The sequence below is a fragment of the Sinocyclocheilus grahami genome, unplaced genomic scaffold (genome assembly GCF_001515645.1).
Source record: "Sinocyclocheilus grahami isolate Dianchi unplaced genomic scaffold, SAMN03320097.WGS_v1.1 scaffold1870.1, whole genome shotgun sequence".
Classification (NCBI taxonomy): Eukaryota; Metazoa; Chordata; class Actinopteri; order Cypriniformes; family Cyprinidae; genus Sinocyclocheilus; species Sinocyclocheilus grahami.
The window spans coordinates 1-21,602 of NW_015507049.1; the positions used below are offsets into that span (position 1 = coordinate 1).

Here is a 21,602-nt window from a genome sequence, read left to right on the forward strand (position 1 = left end):
AAAAGTGTTTTTTGAAAATCACAAAATTCCTGTAATTTGTGTGAGGGGTAGGTTAGGATAAGGGAATAGAATATATCATTAACCTAATATAAAATGTGTCTGTGCGTGTGTGTCTGTGTTTGTGCGTATGTGTGCGAGTACAAGTTTACGTGCGTGTGCGTGTGTGCGAGTATAAGTTTACAAGCGTGTGTGTGTGTGTGTGCGCGTATGTGTGCACGTGCGTGTCTGTGTATAAGTGAGTATAAGTTTACGAGTGTGTGTGCTTGCGTGTCTGTCTGTGTGAGTGAGTGAGTGAGTGTGTGTATGTGTGTGTGAGTATAAGTTTACGAGTGTGTGTGCTTGCATGTCTGTCTGTGTCAGTGAGTGAGTGAGTGTGTGTATGTGTGTGTGAGTATAAGTTTACGAGCGTGTGTGTGCGCGTGTGTGTGAGTGTAAGTGTGCGCGTGTGTGTGCGAGTATAAGTTTACGAGCGTGTGTGCGTATCTGTGTGTGAGTGAGTGAGTATAAGTTTACGAGCGTGTCTGAGTGAGTGTAAGTGTACGCGTGTGTGTATGTGTGCGTGCGTGCGTATGTTTGCGTGTCTGTGTGCGTGTGTGTGCGTGAGTATAAGTTTACGAGCGTGTGTGTGTGTGCGCGCCTGTGTGAGTGAGTGTGTGTGTGTATAAGTTTACAAGCGTGTCTGTGAGTGAGTGTAAGTGTACGGGTGTGTGTATGTGTGTGAGCATAAGTTTACGAGCGTGTGTGAGTGTACGCGCGTGCGTGTCCGTGTGCGCGTGTGTGTGTGTGAGTGAGTGAGTATAAGTTTACGAGCGTGTGTGCGTGTGTATGTGTGCGAGTGTAAGTTCACGCATGTGCGTGTCGGTGTGTGTGTGTGTGTGTGAGAGAGTGTAATGTGTGTGTCTGTGTACGCGTGTCTGTGTGTGAGTATGTGTACACGCATGTGTGTGTATGTGTGCGTATGTGTGTGAGTGTAAGTTTGCGCGCGCGTGTGTGTGTGCACGTTACCCTGTGTCTTCTGTTGGTTTAAGAGTAAATTGAAGCTGGTTAGTCACTGGTTGATCTTTCAGCCTGTATTTCACAGTTACAGCTCCTTCCTTCTTTCCTGAACTCTATAATGAGGAAGAAAGAGAAAATAACATTTGATGATTAAGGATTTTACAGGGCTCTTCAACTACTTCAATGAAATTTGTGATTGCATGTATCATATAGTGTCTAAACCAGGGCTGTCCGAACTCGGTCCTGGAGGGCCAGTGTCCTGCAGAGTTTAGCTCCAACCCTAATTAAACACACCTGCACCAGCTAATCAAGCTCTTACTAGGCATAGAAACTTCCAGTCAGGTGTGTTGAGGCAAGTTGGAGCTAAACTCTGCAGGACACCGGCCCTCCAAGACAGCCCTGGTCTAAACTAAATGTGATGCAACACAAGCAAACAGTTTGTCTAATGGCACCAGATGTGACAAAAATCAATCACAAATCACAGCCAATCAGAAGAATGTGTGGGCGGAGCCTCTCTTCCAATTCACTCCTGTCTCTAGTTTGAGAGTTTATTTGTTCTTGTTCTCTTTATATATTTTTTTAATCTTTGGTCAAATTCATATCCATAACGCTTTCATTTTGGCTATTAGTCACATACAATCATAAACTCAAATTAAACCCTTTTAACATGTAATGATCAGTGCGTCAGATGATCATTCAGGGACTTTTTTCAGATTTTTCCAGCCAAAAATGACTGAATTTGTGGTGGCTTTTCTCAAATTTGCTGCAATATTTGTAGCATTTTTGTTGTTGTTTTTCTGTGAAAATATACCACAGACATTCTTCTAACATTTTTAATACTTTATGACCTCATGAATACACATGTAAACTTTTCTCTTTTATGTTTTGTCTAAAGGTAAAAAAAATAATAATTTCTGACTATTTAATTATTTCAGGCTTTACAGGGGTAATAACAAGTCATTATTTTTATAATATAACAAAGAAATTTAAACATAACTGTAGACTACCTTTGTACACAACAATTACGGTACAAAGTAAACAAATGTTTCAAGCATATTAAAGTACAAAAGAATGCAACTAGAAAGTCTTTAAGTAGGACTATTTGTTTTTTTGTTGATGAACACTAGCAAATACAAACAAAAATATGAACAGACTTGAAAAGATGTAAAAGCTGTCTGACTTCCTTTCTTTTCGGTGACGAGTGTCAGAAACAGAAAGTAGTGCAGTCTGCTGTGTTTACAGCAGTAAAACTGGAAACTGCTGTATTAGTGCTGTTAAATAAGCGCCACCTACTGTCAGACAGTGAATTTACATTTTCATTCAGCATCTGCTTCGCTCACGTCATGCTGCTCATCCATTTTTGCAGGAAATCAGCAATTTAGAAAACTGCAAGCTCCTCCATGTATTGTGGAGTTCTGCAATCGCAGAATTGTGAAATCCTGAAGGGACCGATTATTGGGTGCGGATATACAGTTTATATTTACTTGTTTCAGCTGCAAGTCGCAAAAACAATAGTAAAAACTCTGATTTACATGGGAAAGATGTCATTTATCTAGGGCTGTCCACAACTAAACATTTTTCTAGTTGATTAATAGTCATTCCTTTAACCCATTAGTCAACTAATTGCATGTTTATATTCATTTAATTAAAGATACACTTAACTAATGGCTAATTAAACAAATTTTAATTCTAACTAGTGTTTTCTGCGTCAATGTCGGCTCCTAAGATGAAGTGGACGATGCTGACTCACCAGAGAGAAATGCACCTTTCGTATGGGTTACATAATCAGACAGTTTTTGTTTTTGATTTAATTTGTTTTGATTTAAAGTAGACATTTCAAGCTTTCGGCAGAAAATGCATCCTGATTGTTTTCTTTGTTTTAAAAAAAGCACAACATTTGTTGATATTGTGAGTGTGCACAAATAGAAGTAGACCCTTCACAGTTCCAAATTATGTATTACACTTATCTGTAATACTCCTATATGTTTCCGCTGTTATCCGGAAAGCATTGTCAGTGATCGCGCCATGCAGTAGCGCACTAACCGCTTCCACACTGTGGCTGTGTAAAGTTGCTATTGCGTACGTGTTTCAATTGATGACAGACAAGCGTTTAGATTTCCTGCCAGATATACTGTAATTACCTCAAGGGCCAGCTGTTAGCAACCTTTTTTTGTGACTAACAGACTAATACTGCCCTACAAAGGCAAAAACCATAAGAGAAAAATTACTTTTTACAGTCAAATAAATTATAGGTAGGACAATGGAAATCTGGCAATTATGTTTTAGTAATGAAAATAATCTACATAAAAATCTTGAGCTCAAACTTGATTTTGACCCCTGTTTTGGAGTTACTGTACTCTGACTTTGTATTGTCTGCAAAGTAAGAAGTCAAGCCAAGGCAAAAGGCAGTAACTTCCACATTATCAATATTTCGTTGCTGATCACCATTTACAAATCACTAAAGTAACATCTGTATAAAGTCTTGTGATCATGGGCTGTCTCATAGGCTATAACATATAGTAATGCGACTGTAATAATTGTTGTTCTGACCATAACGACCAGACAAAAAGTTAAATGTGAGTGGATACCGTTTTGCAACCAATTTATTTGCAATGTTTACTAACGTAAAAGGATGCAAGACGTAGCCTAGTTGCATTTACGTTGAATTGAATGAAAATAGCTTAAAAGGACGACTTGTGGATTGATGTGAACGGCAGCAAGTAGGAATAATGCTCAGAATGTTTGTGGATTAAACATGTCCGATGACGTTCATTGCCATGGATTTTATCGGATTACAAGAAAAGTTAGGATCTGTATTTAATTGCGAACTGTTACCACTGATTTTATGTGTGACCATACTACATGCTACGCGGTCACGGTATTCGAGTCCATACACGTGCAACTAGAGGTGGGCAGCCCCAGACTGACACGGAGTGAATAATCTGCATTTTATATATAATAAAAAATAAATAAAAATCTTTGCTTGTTTAAAGTTCTTTGTTATATGGAGTTTGGTAGATTGTGAGCCGTCTAATTCGTTTGTCTAATGAAGTGCTTCAGTGACAGATGTATGAAATAACAAGCGACACCATAATTTAAATGCAGCAAATTTTCATGAACAGTAAAACAAAGGCAGAATACTGTATAACTCCAGGCCAGCACAGTAACTTCATACTGACGCACGGCTAAACAAAGGCAGAGCAGCGGAACTCAATTTGAGTGCTCCAAAACAAAATCAAAGAGCGGTATCTGGTGATATACGGTGTTCTGCCTTGGTTTCTTCTGGGCTTTTCGAAGTTGCTGTTAAGATAACCCAATAATTTCTCGCAAAAACAACAAGATTGAATCAAGAGAAAACCAAGTTACGGCCTTTCGCCTTTGCACAGCAGAACACATTTTTTGTCGACTAAGCCGCTTAGCCTGCCATTTCCACATGTTGTATTATGCTTTGAAAACTGCTTGTTTTTCAATAGACATTTAACTTGGGTTTATGTTGAATAGTCGGCCCTACTTTTATCACATCTGGGTTAGGACAAATACATTTTTTCTTAAATCACAAAGCCACTCAAAAACAGCTGACATGTTGGATTTGGCCTGCGGTCTGCTTGCAGCCCTTGGTTTAAACAAATGAATGACGCCCATTAGATAAAACCATTCAAAGCCTTCACCTGTCCTTTAATCTGAGCATAGATGAGCGCCCTCTGACCCTGGAACAGAGTATTGATGGGGGGGGACAGCATGTCCACCGTCACGCCTTCAGGAACGGTCCAGTCCACAGAGATATTATCCACGGCCGGCTGGAGAGCAAACCTGAGCGACTGCATCACCTGACGGAGAAGAGAGGCTCGTAAATAAACACCCTAAACATCTTGCACTGACTCTATCCAGTCTGTTTCCACAGCAGGTCTTACTTTGGGCTGCATGCGGTCAGTGCCTGTGATGAACTGAGCGTGACCAGAACCTTCTCTGGCCATTCCTGTGATGAGAGCCGTACTCGCACCCTCACCGATCCCGAAGGAGAAGCACCTGCAGACACAAGAGCAGCTCCAGAGCTGACCGCCTGACATGAGATCAGTAAATGAGGAGGACTGAGACGAGTGAACACACCTGTGAGAGTAAACGTGACTCTTCACCAGATCCAGCAACTCCTTAGTGTTCCACACCTCTCCATCAGTGAAGATGAACAGCTGGGAGAGAAGAAGAGAGAGTAGTAAATTATCTCTGTTTGTTTTCCTGAAGGAATCTGTGAGAGCGTGGGTGTGCTGGCCGTGCTGAACCTGTCGAGGGGGATCTGGGTAACAGGGCTGACTGTAGATGTGTTTCAGAGGCTGGAGGATCTCTGTGCCGCCCATGTCTGCGCTCATGCTCTTTACTCTCTTCAGAGCCTCTTCCATCGTGTCCTCGCTGTACACAACACTCTGACTGCAACGACACACACCACAGTCTCTCTCAAAACCACAGCTAACCCACACAAAGTCACTCCTGAAGAATAATTAAATCTAGTCACTGACGGGAAGAAGGACTCAAAGTGAGATCCGAATCCGTAGATGTTGAAGTAGCATCCCATGGGCAAACTCTTCAGCAGCAGCAGCAGCGTGTCCTGGAGAGACACATGTGCAGATGAGCACGCGTGACTCAATACACTCAAATTAATGTGTCATATCTGAAATCCTAAATCTTACTCTTGCGCTTTCGATGCGCATCTGTGCGTCGTTCCCATGATGCATCTTGCAGTCCATACTGCCTGATCTGTCGACCACAAAAATGAACTCGCCCTGAGACGCCAGTGATGACATCACATCCGCAGGGAACTCTGGGTACAGACTGATCATGAGCGCCGGGTCGCCCATCAGAGACCCTGAAACATTTACATTTATTCATTTGGCAGATGTTTTTATCCAAAGCGACTAACAGTTGAGGAATACAACGAGATTTATCATAAGATGGCAATAAACACGAGAAGTGCCCTTTCAGTCAAGGTTTCAGTCATCGTTCAAAATAGTAAAATCTGGGACAAGAAGGTATAAAGGATAATAAGAGAACAGAAAAAGAGAAGACAGATTTTTTTTAATGTTTTTTTTTGTTCGATGCTCATAGAAGAGAGGAGTTTTCTGTTGTTTCCTGAAGATTATGAGGGACTCGGCTGTCCGGATGGAGTTAGACAGTACTGCGGTGAAAGGGTGTAAATGGCCTGAATTCTGTATGAACCGTGTTAGACTGCACGACTAATCAAAACTACCTGAACAACTAATCTGACGATGGTAAGGTCTTACGATGTGTAACGTATAGAATGACATAGAAAAACACATATGTCACAGAGCGTGACAAGCGACAACTGTAAAGGACTGTAAAAACCGCACCGTGTTTACTGGCTTTAACTCCCATTATACTTACACCAAACTGAATTCATGTACAAACAAAAGCATCATATCTTCCATGTTTCACTGATATTTGCACTGGATTGTTCAGAGTTGTACCTGACTGAGCCGCAGATGCTGCTGCCTCGACTACAGCAGAGGGCTGATGGGAATTCTCATAATACAGAAACAGCTCCACATCCTTATCGAACCGGTGACCAGCACTCAGATTCACCTACACACACACATGATTATAGGCTTCTTGAAATTGAGACATTAAGTGCATAAAAACTGTACACAGACACACACACACACACACACACTCTCTCTCTCTCTCACACACACTCTCTCTCTCACACTCGCTCTCACTCACACACACACACACACACAGAGAGAGACACACACAAAGAGAGACACACACTCACACACTCACTCACACACAAAGAGAGACACACACTCACTCACACAAACAGAAAGAGAAACACAGTACCGTGGCGTGAGTGTGCTGCGCGTTGAGGAACTCCAGAGGATCCAGAGCGCAGCTGGACTCGAATCTGGAGATGCGGTCTGAAGATCTCACTTCAACACTCAGAGACAGAGTGTAAGGAATAACTGATGCCGAGGAAACTTCTGGAACTACACCGGCCGCTGAAGCTGAGAGAATCACACAGACAAACAAAGATACTTTATAACTCAGTATCAATCTAGAGCCCAACAGCAGCTTCTGTTCTGACTGGAAGTGACCTGAGCATCAGGCTGGTTTAGGCTGCAGCTGATTGGTTGAGAATCGAAAGTGATCTGTAGCCAAGTGAACACACACACACACACACACACACACACGACAATTCCTGCCGGACCTGAGACTCGAAACCTAATGTTTAAAAGAACATCGTTTATTTAAAATAGAAATCTTTTGAAACATTTTACATTTCTTTACTGTCACTTTTGATAAATTTAATTTTCATATTAAATTCATGAATACACTTCTTTATTTAATCTTCTGACTTAATGTTTTCAACAGTGATGATAATCAGAAATGTTTCTTGAGCAGTGGATCAGTATATTAGAAAATACTTCTGTAATTAAGCTACAGAAGATGTGGACAGTCACTGCTGTGGCCTGTACAGGGTTATGATCTTGAGTTATTCATCAACATATCAATACATGTTGCTCCTGAGATCAGTCTTCATTAAGGTGTTTTACCACCTCCAACTTCCTAGAATATATTCTTATAGCCTTTGAATAGTCTACAGTGTAATGTTGTCCATCAGAACATCCGCTCACTCTTCTCTAAAAAATGGTCCACAGACTTTGGTTGACGTCCTTCATTCGACTCGTTTTGAAGGATGCAGCAGGTGTATCTTTCACATACTTCAATCACCCACAATCCTTTGCACATATTCCAATCATTTTTACACAGATTTTTAAGAAATCTTCAATTACAAAATACATGACTGGAAAAATTGCCTGCAGGAGCATTTTGAAATGTTTTACCTAATCATCTTGTAATGAATGTCATTTCAGTTCTACATACCGAGTATAAATTATCATATGCAGCGAAAGACAATAATAGAAAAAGACAAAGCACTTTAAAAGGTTTTGCCACAAACTCAACTGACTGGCTTCTCTTCTGTATGATTTCACATGAGTCTCTTCAGACCTTAGAACAGTACATGAATTATTATGAGCTTCTAGAACTTCTGATTGAAGCTGTGTGTGACCTCCTAACTGAACTCATTTCCACAAATTGAACATAGAAATAAAAACAGAACAACAAAAATAAATAAGTTTTTTTCTAAGTCTTAACTACAAACAATAAGTGCAACCATAATCAGAGTACTCTCTCAATATTCAAAATGCAAACAGAGACCAAGTTTTTCTTCCAGCATGATACAGAGTTAAGAGATGCTTACAGCTACACAGCCCAGCCTAAAGCCCAAAGTATACTTCACTTTTTTACATGTACACTAGAGTATGCGTACAGTCATATAAAGTAAACTCCAAATGTGCTTTAGAAAGCTTTATCTTAGTCCAGTGTCTGCTCTATTTTTCTTCAAACGTTATGACTGAATTTCTTTTTACTCTTAACGAAGTTGCCGCTTTCTCACAAGTCCAAGTCCATGTGCATGTGCAACCTGCATGTAGAAAGTACGTGCAGTTACAGAAATAGGATGGTGCACGCACTATTCTGGTGATGAAATTTGCGTCACGCGCGCTGTATGTGTGACCCTCACGTACACGTAAAAACCAAAGTATACTTTGGGCCTAAAGGTGTATTTATACTTCTGCGTTGGACCTAAACCGTGACCTCTACACCGTAGGCTATGCGTCGGTTTTATACTTTTGCATTGTTGTCAGCGTTGATGTGCAATTACACATGCATACCACTAGTCGGCAGTGTCCACGGGAACGTCGCTGGTGTAAACCAACAAAGGCAAAAGCAGCAGCAGCTTGTCATCTACATATCAGAAATATCAGCAGTGAGGCCGGCAAATAGACAGCGACTTTTGTTGTAGTTGTTGGTCCATCTTTGTTTTCACTGAAGTCGAGCCGCAGGCAGAAATGCATATGAGGAAACGCGATCATATAGCAGAATTATATATATTTTTTGACCTGAAGGTTTGTTTTTGGCCTGAGGCTGGTACGCACTCGTACACTGCTCCCCAGCTCGAGGTCGACGCATCGATCATGACCACAGTGTGTGCGGTCACTAGTCCCAGGGGAACCCCCTGCTGAACATTTCTGGGTCACGCCACAGCCTCAGAGCGCTGACGCAGCTGTGTGTGACCTCGATGCGCATACTCAGCACGTCCATGCTCTTCACGGGACTCGAGTTTTCAAAGCAGCAGCGTGTCCGTATGACTGATAAGCACATCTCTTGAATGGGCTAAAATCAGCCAATCGTCCAGATAGTTTATAATGCACAGACCGCTCGCTCGAAGAGGGGAAAGTGCCGCATTTACTTCGAGAATGTGCACGGTGCTAAAGTGAGCCCGAATGGGAGCACCGAGTACTAGTATGCTGTGCCCTCGAAAGCAAACCTCAGGAAGCGTCTGTGGTTATGAAAATATGAAAGTGTGCATCTTTCAGATCTACGGATGCAAATCAGTCCCCGAGACGGATTTGTGCCAGGATCTGCTCCAGAGTCATCATCCTGAATGCACACTTGTGAAGAATCTCTCCGGTCACTATAGCTGTTTTTTTCAGCAAAGTTCGTAGACTGGTGCATTGCCCCGTCAACATGGGAGAACATGACCCGTGTAGAAGAGTGGACGCGTGCCGACTGGGGTGCAGACCACGACTTCACCACTTGATCATGAACATCTGGGAAGAAAGGAATCCTCCTCCTTGAATCATTCAGGTGGCGTCTCAACTGGAAATACCAGGAGTCGTGTGAGCCCGGCAGGTCGATGGGGCCCATGCAAATCCTGCAGAAGATAGCCATCAGATGCGGTGAAGAAGCAGTCTTGTCTTCTGTTGCATCTTCAACGATGGCAGGGTGATGGAGAAGACTCGGAGGCAACTGTTGCGCTCAATGCATTTTATACTGCCCGCAGGCTTGTCCGTATGAGATTTGCATAGATTAGTGACAATTGGCCAGTTTATTGAGGTTTCAGGATTTCAGAGAAGGGGAGGAGTTCCCACAGTGAATGCTTCGCAATGTGAGTGAACGCTTGAAAGGGAACCGTAAGACTGTTCGGTTCCAAGCGCAGGCTGATTTGGTTCATTCTGTGAAGCCACACTACTATCAGGCCGATTATGAATGTAATTTGTACACAGTCTGTGTTTTCAGTCACTGTTTAAAGTAGTTTAGTGTGCAGTGACAAAAAAAAAATAAAAAATAATAATAATAATAATAATGTAAGACCAGCTGTTGCCAGTCACCCATACTGGGAGGATCGCGCTGCCTTTCCGCTATTGAGTTTAGGGCAGTATTTTGATTTTCTGTCGTGATTGTGAAAAATGTCACCATTGTATGTCATTCATGCTGCATCCAGAATTGCAATAGTAACTCGGATAATGTTTCTGAGAGAAAACTGGACCATGCAATATGTTTTTGTACCTTTTCTACGTGTAAAAACACAAGGGAAGCAGGTCGTGGAGAAGACGCCGGACAGTAAATCTATTAATAATGTCACTGATTAAACCCACTGCACAGGTTAGACAGTGATTGAACTCCTTTCTCTACCAGTCCGTCCGTCTCACATATCTGCCATGTTTGTAGTTCTAATCGAATCCTCGTCCAACGCACAATGGGTTGTGGGGCATATTAGCCGTTAGTGTGCATCGATCTGCACTTCGAATTCTAACGGAAGTAATAGACCATCCGGGAATATTTGGCATACTAATTTCAACATACTACGATTTGGGACATACGAATTCTATTTTCAAATACTATTTAGGACGGATAGTATGCGAATTGGGACGCAGCAGTATCCTCAGAGATTGTCTTGTTAGTGTGCATCGATCTGCACTTCGAATTCTAACGGAAGTAATAGACCATCCGGGAATATTTGGCATACTAATTTCAACATACTACGATTTGGGACATACGAATTCTATTTTCAAATACTATTTAGGACGGATAGTATGCGAATTGGGACGCAGCAGTATCCTCAGAGATTGTCTTACTATAGAGAGATGAGATTACTGTTGGAGAAAGCGTAACGGTCAACTTGGATCACGTGTGCCTTAATAACCATCACATTACAGACTTGACATCACTGAATCTCAGTCAGAGTCGTGCGACACTCCGTCATCGTTTACAGAGATCATAGGAATGAATGAGAAGTGCCGTAAGCTGAATCCCAGCGGACGCAAAAACTCAGTGACTTCTCTTATAAAACAGTGTAAACTCTAAAAATAGTTCAATCCAAAAATATTGCTTAGTGTAAAACATGTTGGAGATTAGCTGATAGTCTGTCGAGTCATTAAATAAGCAGTTTTTCCTCTAAAAAGAGGTTTATTCAGCGTAGCGAAGCCTCTGCTCCATTGACACCCATTCGAAAACACGGCCTCTGGTCTCCTTTCCCACGTGTTAGCATTAGCCGCTACGCTTTTTTGGCTAAAGGTTGCAGGGTTTTTAAAAAAATTTTTTTTATTAACAATAATAGAAAAATGTACAAATATTATAACATAATATAATAGAACAAATAAAACAACATGTGGGGGATACAGCAAAACATTTAAAAATTATTAAATAAAAACAAGATAAAATGAAGTAAAATAAATTATAATCATACAATCAAAGATTACAACTTATTTATACAATTTTCTACAGGATGGGATGTTTTTAAAGCTTTTATATTGGAGGAGATTCTTTGAAGTGAAGCGTGAAGTAAAAGTAAATCAGAAGTGAATATTTTACAATTAGGTTTAACATTCGAGCATCATGGTGTGTGAATGTGGAATTTTCCCTCCCTATTGTCAGAAACATCCGAATGAGAGAGAAACCCAACTACAGAAATGTTACACAGACGAAAGAATACAAGTAAAGATGCTGGAATCTGAAGCCAGAATCGTTTAGTATACGGACAGAAACAGAGTAAATGTGAGACATTCTTCCTCTTCTGGGCAAAAAGAGCAGAGCGGAGAAAGATCTCCGATGAATTTACTTAAATATTTGTTGCTTGGATAATAATGATGAATAATTTTAAAATGAATTTCTTTTATTTTATTATTAAACATTTGTTTGGCACTGTCCATACCTTCTTAAAATTAACATTTGGGTAAAGTGCCAACCCTTTCCATAAGCTTTATTAGATGAAGCATCACTAGCAGCAACAGTTTCTAAAAAAAAAATAGTTTGTACACTTATTATCCATAATATTAACCCCTTGAATAAATAGTTGAGGGATGATTAAACTAAAATTGCAATATATTTTGTAAGACTTAATTAAAAATAATAACTTAGGGGGGATAGAATTAGTAAGAGTAGTATATTCCCGTTTTGAAGCATTTATTCCATATTTATTAATAAACTCCTCATAAGCATATAAATCTCCACTGTTACTTATTAAATCTGAGATAAACACTGCCCTTGGAAAACCAATCAGGGAAGAAAACAGTGTTACGAGCTGATAAAATATACTGATTATGAGGGGAAATTTTGTTTAAAAATGAGCTTCCATGAGTCTAGAGCTTGCTTATGGACGTTTGAAAGTTTCATAGCGAGCCTTGTGCATTTAAAATCACAAGAAAGCAAAAATCGTAAATTTCCACAACTCTTGAAAATCAAATTAGGAACGGAATTTCCATTCAAACATTTTTTTTATCCAATTTATTTTAAAAATTTGGTTCAAGGTAAAAAAAAAGAAATCTAAGACTTTCTTCACCTGCCTTTGAATATGGTTGTGTTAAGGTTATGTCTCCATATGAATTTAAAATGAAGAGTTGATAGATTTACGAGTGTTAGAATCAATGTAAAGTGGTATAGAAGGATAAACAAAGCGTGAAATACCTTCAGCTTTAGATAACAAAATTCTGCCCTAGATTGTAAGATCCCTTTGTAACCACACACTGAATATATATTTGGCAGAATCTAATTTAGAAATTCCTTCCTGGGCAGATTTACAGAATAAATACCAAGATATTTAACAACATCCTTTCCTACAATTCCATCAACAGAGGTCACATCAGAATCACAGATAAACATTTCACTTTTTGTTTTAGTATAATTATATTTAACTACTAATCCAGACGCTTTAGAAAAAATTGTTTAGACTTTGAATTATCAAATTTACTTGACATTGATTTTTTGAAAAAAGCCTGTTTTGAGCTTCTTCTGAGAGCTGTTTATTTAAAAGATCAGAAATATTAAGTAGAGCTGCATATTTTTATTTTCAGAGGAAAGGTTTTAATAAAATAAATTTAAAGTTTTCTGCACTCAAATTTAAGGAGCTCCCATTTGTCAATAAAAGATATATCTGTCCTTGTTTTGATTTCATTAAGAATCATTCAGAAGCAGAGAACGGTTTAATTTCCAGTAGCCAGGATTATAGGTTCTAGAATTGTTCTGCTTCGATATTAAATCAATACCACAACGATCAGTTAGTGCTGCAGGACTACAGGAGACAGACGGCAAAGATGAAATCAAAGAAACAGAGACTAGCCATGAATCAAAGCGAGATGTTTGAGTTTGATCCGTTTTAAACCAAGTGAATGAGGTGGAACAAGGAAGCAGAAATCTGAACGCATCTAATCGAGAGACTGACAGAAACCAGAAATTATCGGATTAATAGCATTCTTCAAAATAATTAGGGGCTTCACTGAAATCTCCAATAATCAAGTAAGCAGAGGGGAACGTTTTTCAAGAACAAGCAAAGAAATCTCTGACATAAGAGTAGCATTCATATGGGATCTATTTAAACCATTAACTAAGATAAAATAAGATCCATCCATTTGGATCACAACCAATAACCATCTTCCTTCTGATGAAGACAAGAAATCAATTACTGATCCATTACATTTTTAACCGAATAAAACAGCGACGCCTCCTGCAGGCGAGTCCCATGACAAAATCAAATCTTATTACTCTCCTCCTCACATTAATGAGTTTCTTGCATGAAAAAACATCCCGGTTGTAAGACTTACAAAACAAAAATACTGATTTTCTCTTAATTAAATCTCGTATCCCCCGAACATTAAGTGAAAAACAAGAAATACTTAACATTAGTCAGCAATCTGAACTAAACAAACAATTAGGCAAAGGAGAAGAAAAAAAAGAAACTAACAAGTTTGAGCTTGCTTAGAATACAAAGGCAATCATGGCTTGTTTTCAAGAAAAATCGAAATGAAGAACTCTACTAACAAGGTTAAAGTGAACTGAAGTGCATATTTGGGTAACGATCAAATTTTATTGACATTTTGAATCACCATAAAGCTTGAGACTAAAACAGGATTTGGTTATGGAGCTTAGCTTCTACGTCTGCGAGCGCTCCTCTAAACCCAGCTTTCCCTCGTCTCTTGCTTCACTGCAGGACACAACTGCTGGCGGATTACTCTTTTGGGATATTCTCATTGTTAGATCAGGATTAGGAGCTTCTACACTCTCGTTAATCAGCTATCATTTCCCTCTGGTTTTAGGTTTAGGGTAGGGATCGGGTGAAGTCTGTATTTCTGGACAGTAATGTTGATCCAGGATCATGTCTTACTTGACAAAATCACGGCGACCGCAGCAACACACAGATAACATCTCCGTTTGTATTCATCCAGTTCCAAGCAAGACTGCCGAAGACATTCATCTTCTTTAGTCGGGGAAGAAACCCTATTCTGCAGAGACGCAACTCTTCTAGTGACGTCTTCGATTTCTCTGCCGAAGAACTGCACAGATGAGGAGCAACCAACCATTGCTCTTCAAGTCTGACTGTTTTTCCAATCGCAGCCAAAAGAACAGAGTCTGGCACATCGTCGTGCGGTGTTATACGCGACTGCTTGGCCACTGGACGTTTCTGGAGTTTCGGGTCGAGGGGTTACGTCAGCATCAGATGGTGATTGAGCACAGTCATGAGTGTGCATCGCATCCGTCTGAGAGTGATTTGCAGGAGCAGCTGAATTCGAGAAACTTCTGTTCTTGCTTTTTGTTGAACGTTCGCCCATAGTAAGTCCAACGACTCAAAAAGGAATAAAAAGCACAAAAAATCAATAAGCCACCAAAAACGATTGATAATACTTCACATTACAATGAAGTAAAACTTCACTCTCTGGTGGCAGGCTTGCCTTCTAGCTCTGTCGACAACTCTCGCCAGACAAATAAGCAACCGCAGCTTCACAAACAAGCCCAATATTTTTTTGATAATTTATCATCATCAATATTATTTATCATCAATTATTTATTACCAATAAATGAGCCCGCAACATATGAAACTGAAACTACCCTTTTATCTGAAAAGCAAAAACATGTTATTTTACAAAAATCAGCAAAGTGCAAGAAAGCAGGAACCAAACTCGTGTCCAGACTCCTGCAGCAGACCAGGACTGAAGAGACCAGGAGAACACTGGAGCTGTAACATAGCCACATGTTTATAGCCTACTCCAACCAAATCTACTCTTAGCATTAGTATAGGCCTACTTGTTGTGTTTTTTAACAGCCAGTGATAATTAATACATTAGAAAATCATTGTAAAAACTAGGCTGCCTTCTAAAGGAAAGGAGTGATTAATTACAGTGAGACTGAAGACAGAAGGCGCGTGCGGAGGGGGCGGAGTCTGCTGCTCTGAACAAATAAAGAAACACAGTTGCGTATAACACGCGGACCTGGCAACTCTGCCCTCTGCGGCGCTGGTGTAACGTTAGGAGAATAAGCGGCGCCTTCCCGAAATGCAACGCGGAGTGAAAACATCGTGACGCAATCACTAACATCTCATGCGTTACAGCAATCTGCAGCAGGGATGGGCGATACCCCTTATTTTGTTTTCGATACGATACCGATATTTTTCAAGGCAGTATCGTCGATATCGATACCGATTCGATACTTCTGCACTAAACTTTTAAATTATGAAATTGATTACATTATTAAATTACTAAGAGTAAAATTGGTAATGAAAACCACTTGACTTTGTTTAAAACGCATTTTGACTCGTTGAATCCCACATTTTTCCCAGACATGAAAACATCCAAATCATGTGTCATTAGTAACCCTTTGAAATAATAATTTAAAAAAAAATTTGTAACATATATCACCACATTTTTATATTAGTGCTACCAGTATTACAACATTAATATTCTAACTTATTTGTAACATTTGAACTTTTGATTTAGTGCAATATTTTGTACTGCCGTCAGGGACTGCCAGTGACTGGCTGTTGCATGCATAAAATGCAACCTTTTTGTTCTGACAGTGTATGATTTCTGTTAACATTACAGAATAGAACATGATCAATATTATCTTCCAACGTTCAATTTAAATAATTGTAATTGCACAAACTATGTAGGCTACAATTTCAGTTTGTTTATTGTGAAATAACTCAAACATTTATGTTGTTTTTTCTTCTGTCCTCTGATGAGCTTTGTTCAGGGCGGCCGTTCCCAGAAGCTTTAATGCTTTCTTATGATACTTTTGGGAACCGCAGCCCTGTTTGAGTGCGCTGTCAGCAGTGAGTGAACGCCCTCTGTGATTGATTAGTTCTGTCTTGCTACATTTGCATGTGTTCAGATGAGCAGGAAAATAGCTCTATCCTACACAATTACTGGCTAACAAAGGTTATTCGTCCAATTCGATGCATATTGTACGCATTATTATTATTATTTTTGTTAAATAAACAAAATCACTGGTAAATAAAATACACCTTAGTATCGATATTTTTTGTTTGAGTATCGATCGATACGCCCATCCCTAATCTGCAGCAGTACTCAGAGACCGGGGCTTTAGGTTATGTACCACACGGTTTATCATGCGTATACTGTGTCCTCCTGATTACTTTAAAGCAGGATCAAAGAAGAGAAGACTGGAGTGAGCTGATAACGCATGAAGAAATATAACCTGCTGCGTCACTGATTAACCCTTCCGTGGCGGACTGCATTATGGGTCCTTATGGAAATGATCTGCGTCTGTATTATTTAATGTGCTAATTGTTAGTAGATCAGCAGAACTAATCTGCTCTTATCCTCTGTTCTCATCATAATCATGAAGACTGCTCTAAGTTAAACTTTCCTGCATCATTATCAGTTCTGGATGTCCGACTAGTCCCGTATTCTCACCCGCAGCTTGTGCTCAACTCTGTTAAACTACTGTTTTACTGACTGAGAATACACACGAGTAACAACCACTGATGGGCGTTAGCGTCGTGCTGTCCAGCCCTGTAGATCAGCTTTAAACACCCGTCCGAGACTATAAAGCCATTCAGTCTGAGTAAAGAAGCACAGCTAAAGCAATGAGAAAAACTATTCACGAGAAACCGAAAGCGATGAAAACATTCCGACGAACTTCTTTGCTCTTGTACAAAGTGAAAGTAAACTTACTGCCTTTAAGAGTCCTCTGTGCTTCAGTGGATCAGATGAAGATGTTTGGAGAGAACACGCAGAAATAGCTGCAGATGTTAAAGGTGTGGCTCATGAATATTAAGCAGGCTGTCTCCGGGACCGCCCACAGCACGTCATAATTAACCTTTAACCTCTCTTAACATGGCACACTTATCCTGCAGATATGATTACACTGCACACAGTTGCCTCAGCACTAGCATTTTTGCTTTTCGGAGGATAACAGCATAGTTTCGTTCATCAATATGCCTGATCAGAATGATTAGTGACCATCTGTCATGAGCGAGCAATGTACAATCTGACAACACAAGCTGTGACAGTGAGCTGGATACTGTTAGTAATCAGGCATATTCGTATATTCACATTGCAAAATGTATTCAGCAGCTCCCAAGACTTCATCTATACTCGATACTGTATCCGTGATCCACATCTGCACAGACATAACATGATATAATGAATCCCACAACAACCACATTGTGTCTATATTTATTATTCTTTAAAAGAGCATCAACACAATCAAATCAAACATTACCATATGAAAATATGTAACAATATAAAAAGAAATCTACATTTTCCACCTCCAAACCCCCCCCATCCCTCACTATTCTGTTGCTTGAACTTGATCATCTTCAGTCTTTGAGAAACAAAGTGCATAAGTGAACAGCTTGTGTGTGTGCAGTCTTTTTTATGTGTTTTTTCTTCAGAAAATTGCATTGTAATTTTTATTTATTCACTGATGTAAAATTCTGTACTTTTTAGTAAGGCCGGTGTAACTGAAATGTTCTACAAATGGAAAAGATAGCTCTGCCATAGCTTTTCGGTCTTTTTTATTTATGTTTTTTATAATGTATTAAAATGTACTTGAGTGTGTTTGTAGTAATACAACTATACTATAAACATACTTGTATTTCAAGTGCATTTTTAATAATAGTATGTTTTGTTTTGTTTTTCACCAAAGTATATATGCTGCTGTCCTTTTTAGTGTACTTTATGAATATTTATAATGTACACAACAATATATAATACATTAAAGTAAACAAAGTGTGTACGTGTGTGTATATACTGAAAAAAGCAGCTTTATAATATACTAGTAGTGTAATGCTAATGCATTTCCAATGAGCTGAAATACAATTGAAATGTACTTGAAGTACATTAAAACAATACTTCAAATATACTTTAACTGTAGTTCATGAAGTATTAAAAGGACATTTTAAATGTATTTTAGGAAATACACTTAAATTGCACTAAATATACTTAAAGTGGTCCCATTTAACACAATTTCAATATATTAAATATTACAAATAGATTAAAATCAAACTTAAACACATCTTGAAATACACTTAATATACTTAAAGTTGTTTCAAAATAATACATTTAATATGCACTTAGTATAGTATAATTTAAATATAGTATGTCTGAAAAAGCACAATTTAAATATATTTCTTTTTCACCTGGGTGTTGACTATGTGTTACTAGTTTCTTTAAACTGGAGGCACAAAAGACTTAGAATCTATTAATGCCTTTTCATATTTCCGAACAGAAAGACATCAGCTGTTGCTTCGGTGTCTCACAGGGAGCGGCGGGACATGTCTGGGACCTGCGGCTGCATAGTGAACGAGGAGCGGTTTATATTCGGCGGCTGCTGTGATGATGGACAGACGAATGAAGTAAAGCTGCACTCAGTCTTCACGGTGTTCAGGTGCATCAGTAAAGCCACACGAGAGTCTGTTGTTTCAGCTTTACTCCGACAGCCTGCAGGACGAGAGGTGCAGCTGGAGGAGAGCGACTAATATGAGTGTGGATCTCCCGACAGAATCATCTACTTTGGTGGATATGGCCACAAACCGCTGAGTGCCATCCACGATCCGGAGAGCTTCATTGTGGATGAAGCATCATGGGTAGCTTGTGTTCACTGCGAAACTCATCACAACGCAGAGCTAATCAAAACAGAGTCATATCAGTGTCGCTTCTCTCTCTTCAGGCCGAGGACATCTTCTGGGGATGGAACAATGAAGTTCATGAGTTTGATCCGGAAAGAAGCAGCTGGACCGAACCGCAGACCTTCGGGAGTCATTCAGCTTCGTGATTTCAGTCGTGTTTCCAGCTCTATGAAGTTAGGAAGTACATGAGTGTGTGTTTAAAACAGTATGAAGTGTGTTTGTGAATGATTGTGAATTCATGGACATGGTCAGAAATGTAAGAGACGTCACATAGCTCCTCACTCATGTATATAATCCGCTCTTGAGTGTTATGTGTCTCGTCTGGTGTTTGTAGAGTTGGGTTGGGTCTGGCGCCTGTGGGACGCTCATGGCACACGCTAACAGCCGTGTCTGATACGTCTCTTTCTGTTCAGTGGACTCAGACCCATGAGTATGACGCACACAAAAACACAACTCTAAATTAATGCATAGTTAAAAAACTAAACTACAGACCTTTTTCTTTCTCCTCAGGTGATGGCTGGATGTTTAATCTGGAGACAGAAGGATGGACAGAGATGGAGCATCAAAACAAGGACAAACCGCGGTAGGTGAAAACATGCAGAAATGGAGATGGAAAGAATAAGATATTATGATTGCATTCCTCAAGCTCTCTTTCGCTCTGGTTTTCTAGTCTGTGGCACACCGCGTGTCAAGGAAGAGACTCAGATGTTGTAGTGTTTGGAGGAAGTCATGATTTTATCCTTTTAGTGGACAAAGTGAGTGTTGTGGGCTCCACGGTGTACCGATAATTCAGCAAACATCTGAAATCTGTAAGCCTGGGTCAGTGAAGATGATTTGTTTTGCAGGGCCACTGCAACGAGGCGCTTGTTTTCCAGACTCCGCCGCTGATGTGGTAACAATCACTGAACTGTGGAACAGGAATTATGGGCTGATGGAGAACAAACTGATGCGATGTATTTCCACAGATTGTGCCAAGACTTCATTGCAAGCCACACCGGCATGTTTCAGTACCAGATTCTCTGTTTACCACCAAAACTGAGAAACGCTGTGCACAAAAGGACAATTTTCTTCAGGCCAAGCACAGTCACAGAATGTGGAATGATTTGCTTTAAAGGAGACATATTATGCCCCTTTTCACAATATGTAATATAAGTCTCGGGTGTCCCCAGAATGTGTCTGTGAAGTTTCAGCTCAAAATACCCCACAGATCATTTATTATATCATTTTGAAAATGCCTGTTTTGAGTGGAAGCAGAAACAGGCTGTTTTTCGTGCCTGTCTCTTTAAATGCAAATGAGCTGCTGCTCCCCGCCCCCTTTTCTAGAATAGAGCTGCGCCATTACAGCTCGGACCTGCTAAAAACATCTGTTTTGGTTCTGATTATCATGTTTATCTGCTGAAATCATGCGTTTTAAACCATATGAGTTTAAACTTCTGATATCAACCCTCTACATTGTGAGTAAATCACTCGCATATGCAACTAAATCTGACTCTGGGCGACTAAATAATATCTAACATTAGCCATTGGCTAATAAATTCTTAGATTCTTCTCGCCAGTATGTGTGTGAGACGTTCAACGCAGATTTTCACTCGATAAACACTGACTGAGCGCTTGAGTGTTTCGCTCTCCGTCAAGCGATCTGTACTATGTGGATGCGCTCAATGGATCATGTCATGAACTCGATGGATGCGCAGTATGAAGCACGCAGCGCACCTGTATGTGGCGCACCGTAAACTAGTGTGAAGGAGCACGACTCGCCGGCGCTTTACTGATAGCGCTGTGTTCCTCACACATGCAGAGAGAGAGAGCGAGAGTCTTGCATACCACGCTGAATCGACGCGCTACATGTAAACCATATTCTATGTTGTATCTTCCTGTCAAAATAACAGAGTTAATTTAGAATTATCCAGCTTTTAAGAACAAGCAGAAGATATGCCGGTTTCTCGGCAGTGGGCGGAGCTAATGCGCGCACTGCTCTCGTTGGCTGGCGCTCATCTATTACCCTCCCTGTTTTGATTTCAGCAAATCAGTTCGAGGGAACGCTGACAACATGATTAATATTCATGAACCCAGCAGATAATAGTAGTAGTATCTTTTAATAATAATTACTATTACCTATGACCAACAATATCTTAAACACCACCACCGAACTAAGTTCAGATAAAATGACAAATGTTCATTCATTCATGGTTACCAAGTTTTAGTTCTAATCACTAGTTCTATCATTATATAGTGCTTAATTATCATAATATCATAATATAATGCTTGATTGGCGGAAGATAAGAGTGCACATTCAGTTATTTAAGAAGCTGTTCCATTTTACAAAGATAAG

The 21,602-nt window shown here is 39.8% G+C and overlaps 1 protein-coding gene and 2 long non-coding RNA genes across 4 annotated transcripts; 1 reads left to right on the forward strand and 2 right to left on the reverse strand.

Annotated features, from left to right (window-relative positions):
- Positions 1-974: 974 nt before the first annotated feature.
- LOC107573108 (von Willebrand factor A domain-containing protein 5A-like) lies at positions 975-9,798 on the reverse strand. The gene is made up of 10 exons (XM_016259549.1): positions 9,450-9,798; positions 6,844-7,097; positions 6,474-6,588; positions 5,679-5,854; positions 5,508-5,596; positions 5,274-5,418; positions 5,104-5,183; positions 4,908-5,022; positions 4,665-4,823; positions 975-1,109 (listed from the first exon to the last, which is right to left on the reverse strand). The coding sequence occupies exons 1-10, from the start codon at positions 9,796-9,798 to the stop codon at positions 1,002-1,004; spliced, it is 1,590 nt and encodes a 529-aa protein (XP_016115035.1). The 3' UTR covers positions 975-1,001.
- A 4,929-nt stretch (positions 9,799-14,727) lies between these two features.
- LOC107573116 (uncharacterized) lies at positions 14,728-17,394 on the reverse strand. The gene is made up of 2 exons (XR_001607447.1): positions 17,313-17,394; positions 14,728-14,965 (listed from the first exon to the last, which is right to left on the reverse strand). It is a non-coding gene; the product is annotated as an uncharacterized lncRNA (long non-coding RNA).
- A 1,399-nt stretch (positions 17,395-18,793) lies between these two features.
- On the forward strand, positions 18,794-20,383 carry LOC107573115 (uncharacterized). Of its 2 annotated transcripts, XR_001607446.1 has the most exons (4): positions 18,794-18,997; positions 19,068-19,228; positions 19,312-19,853; positions 19,941-20,383. It is a non-coding gene; the product is annotated as an uncharacterized lncRNA (long non-coding RNA). The 2 variants fall into 2 exon arrangements; XR_001607445.1 differs by having other exon boundaries at positions 18,802-18,997; positions 19,312-20,383.
- The last annotated feature ends 1,219 nt before the right edge of the window (positions 20,384-21,602 follow it).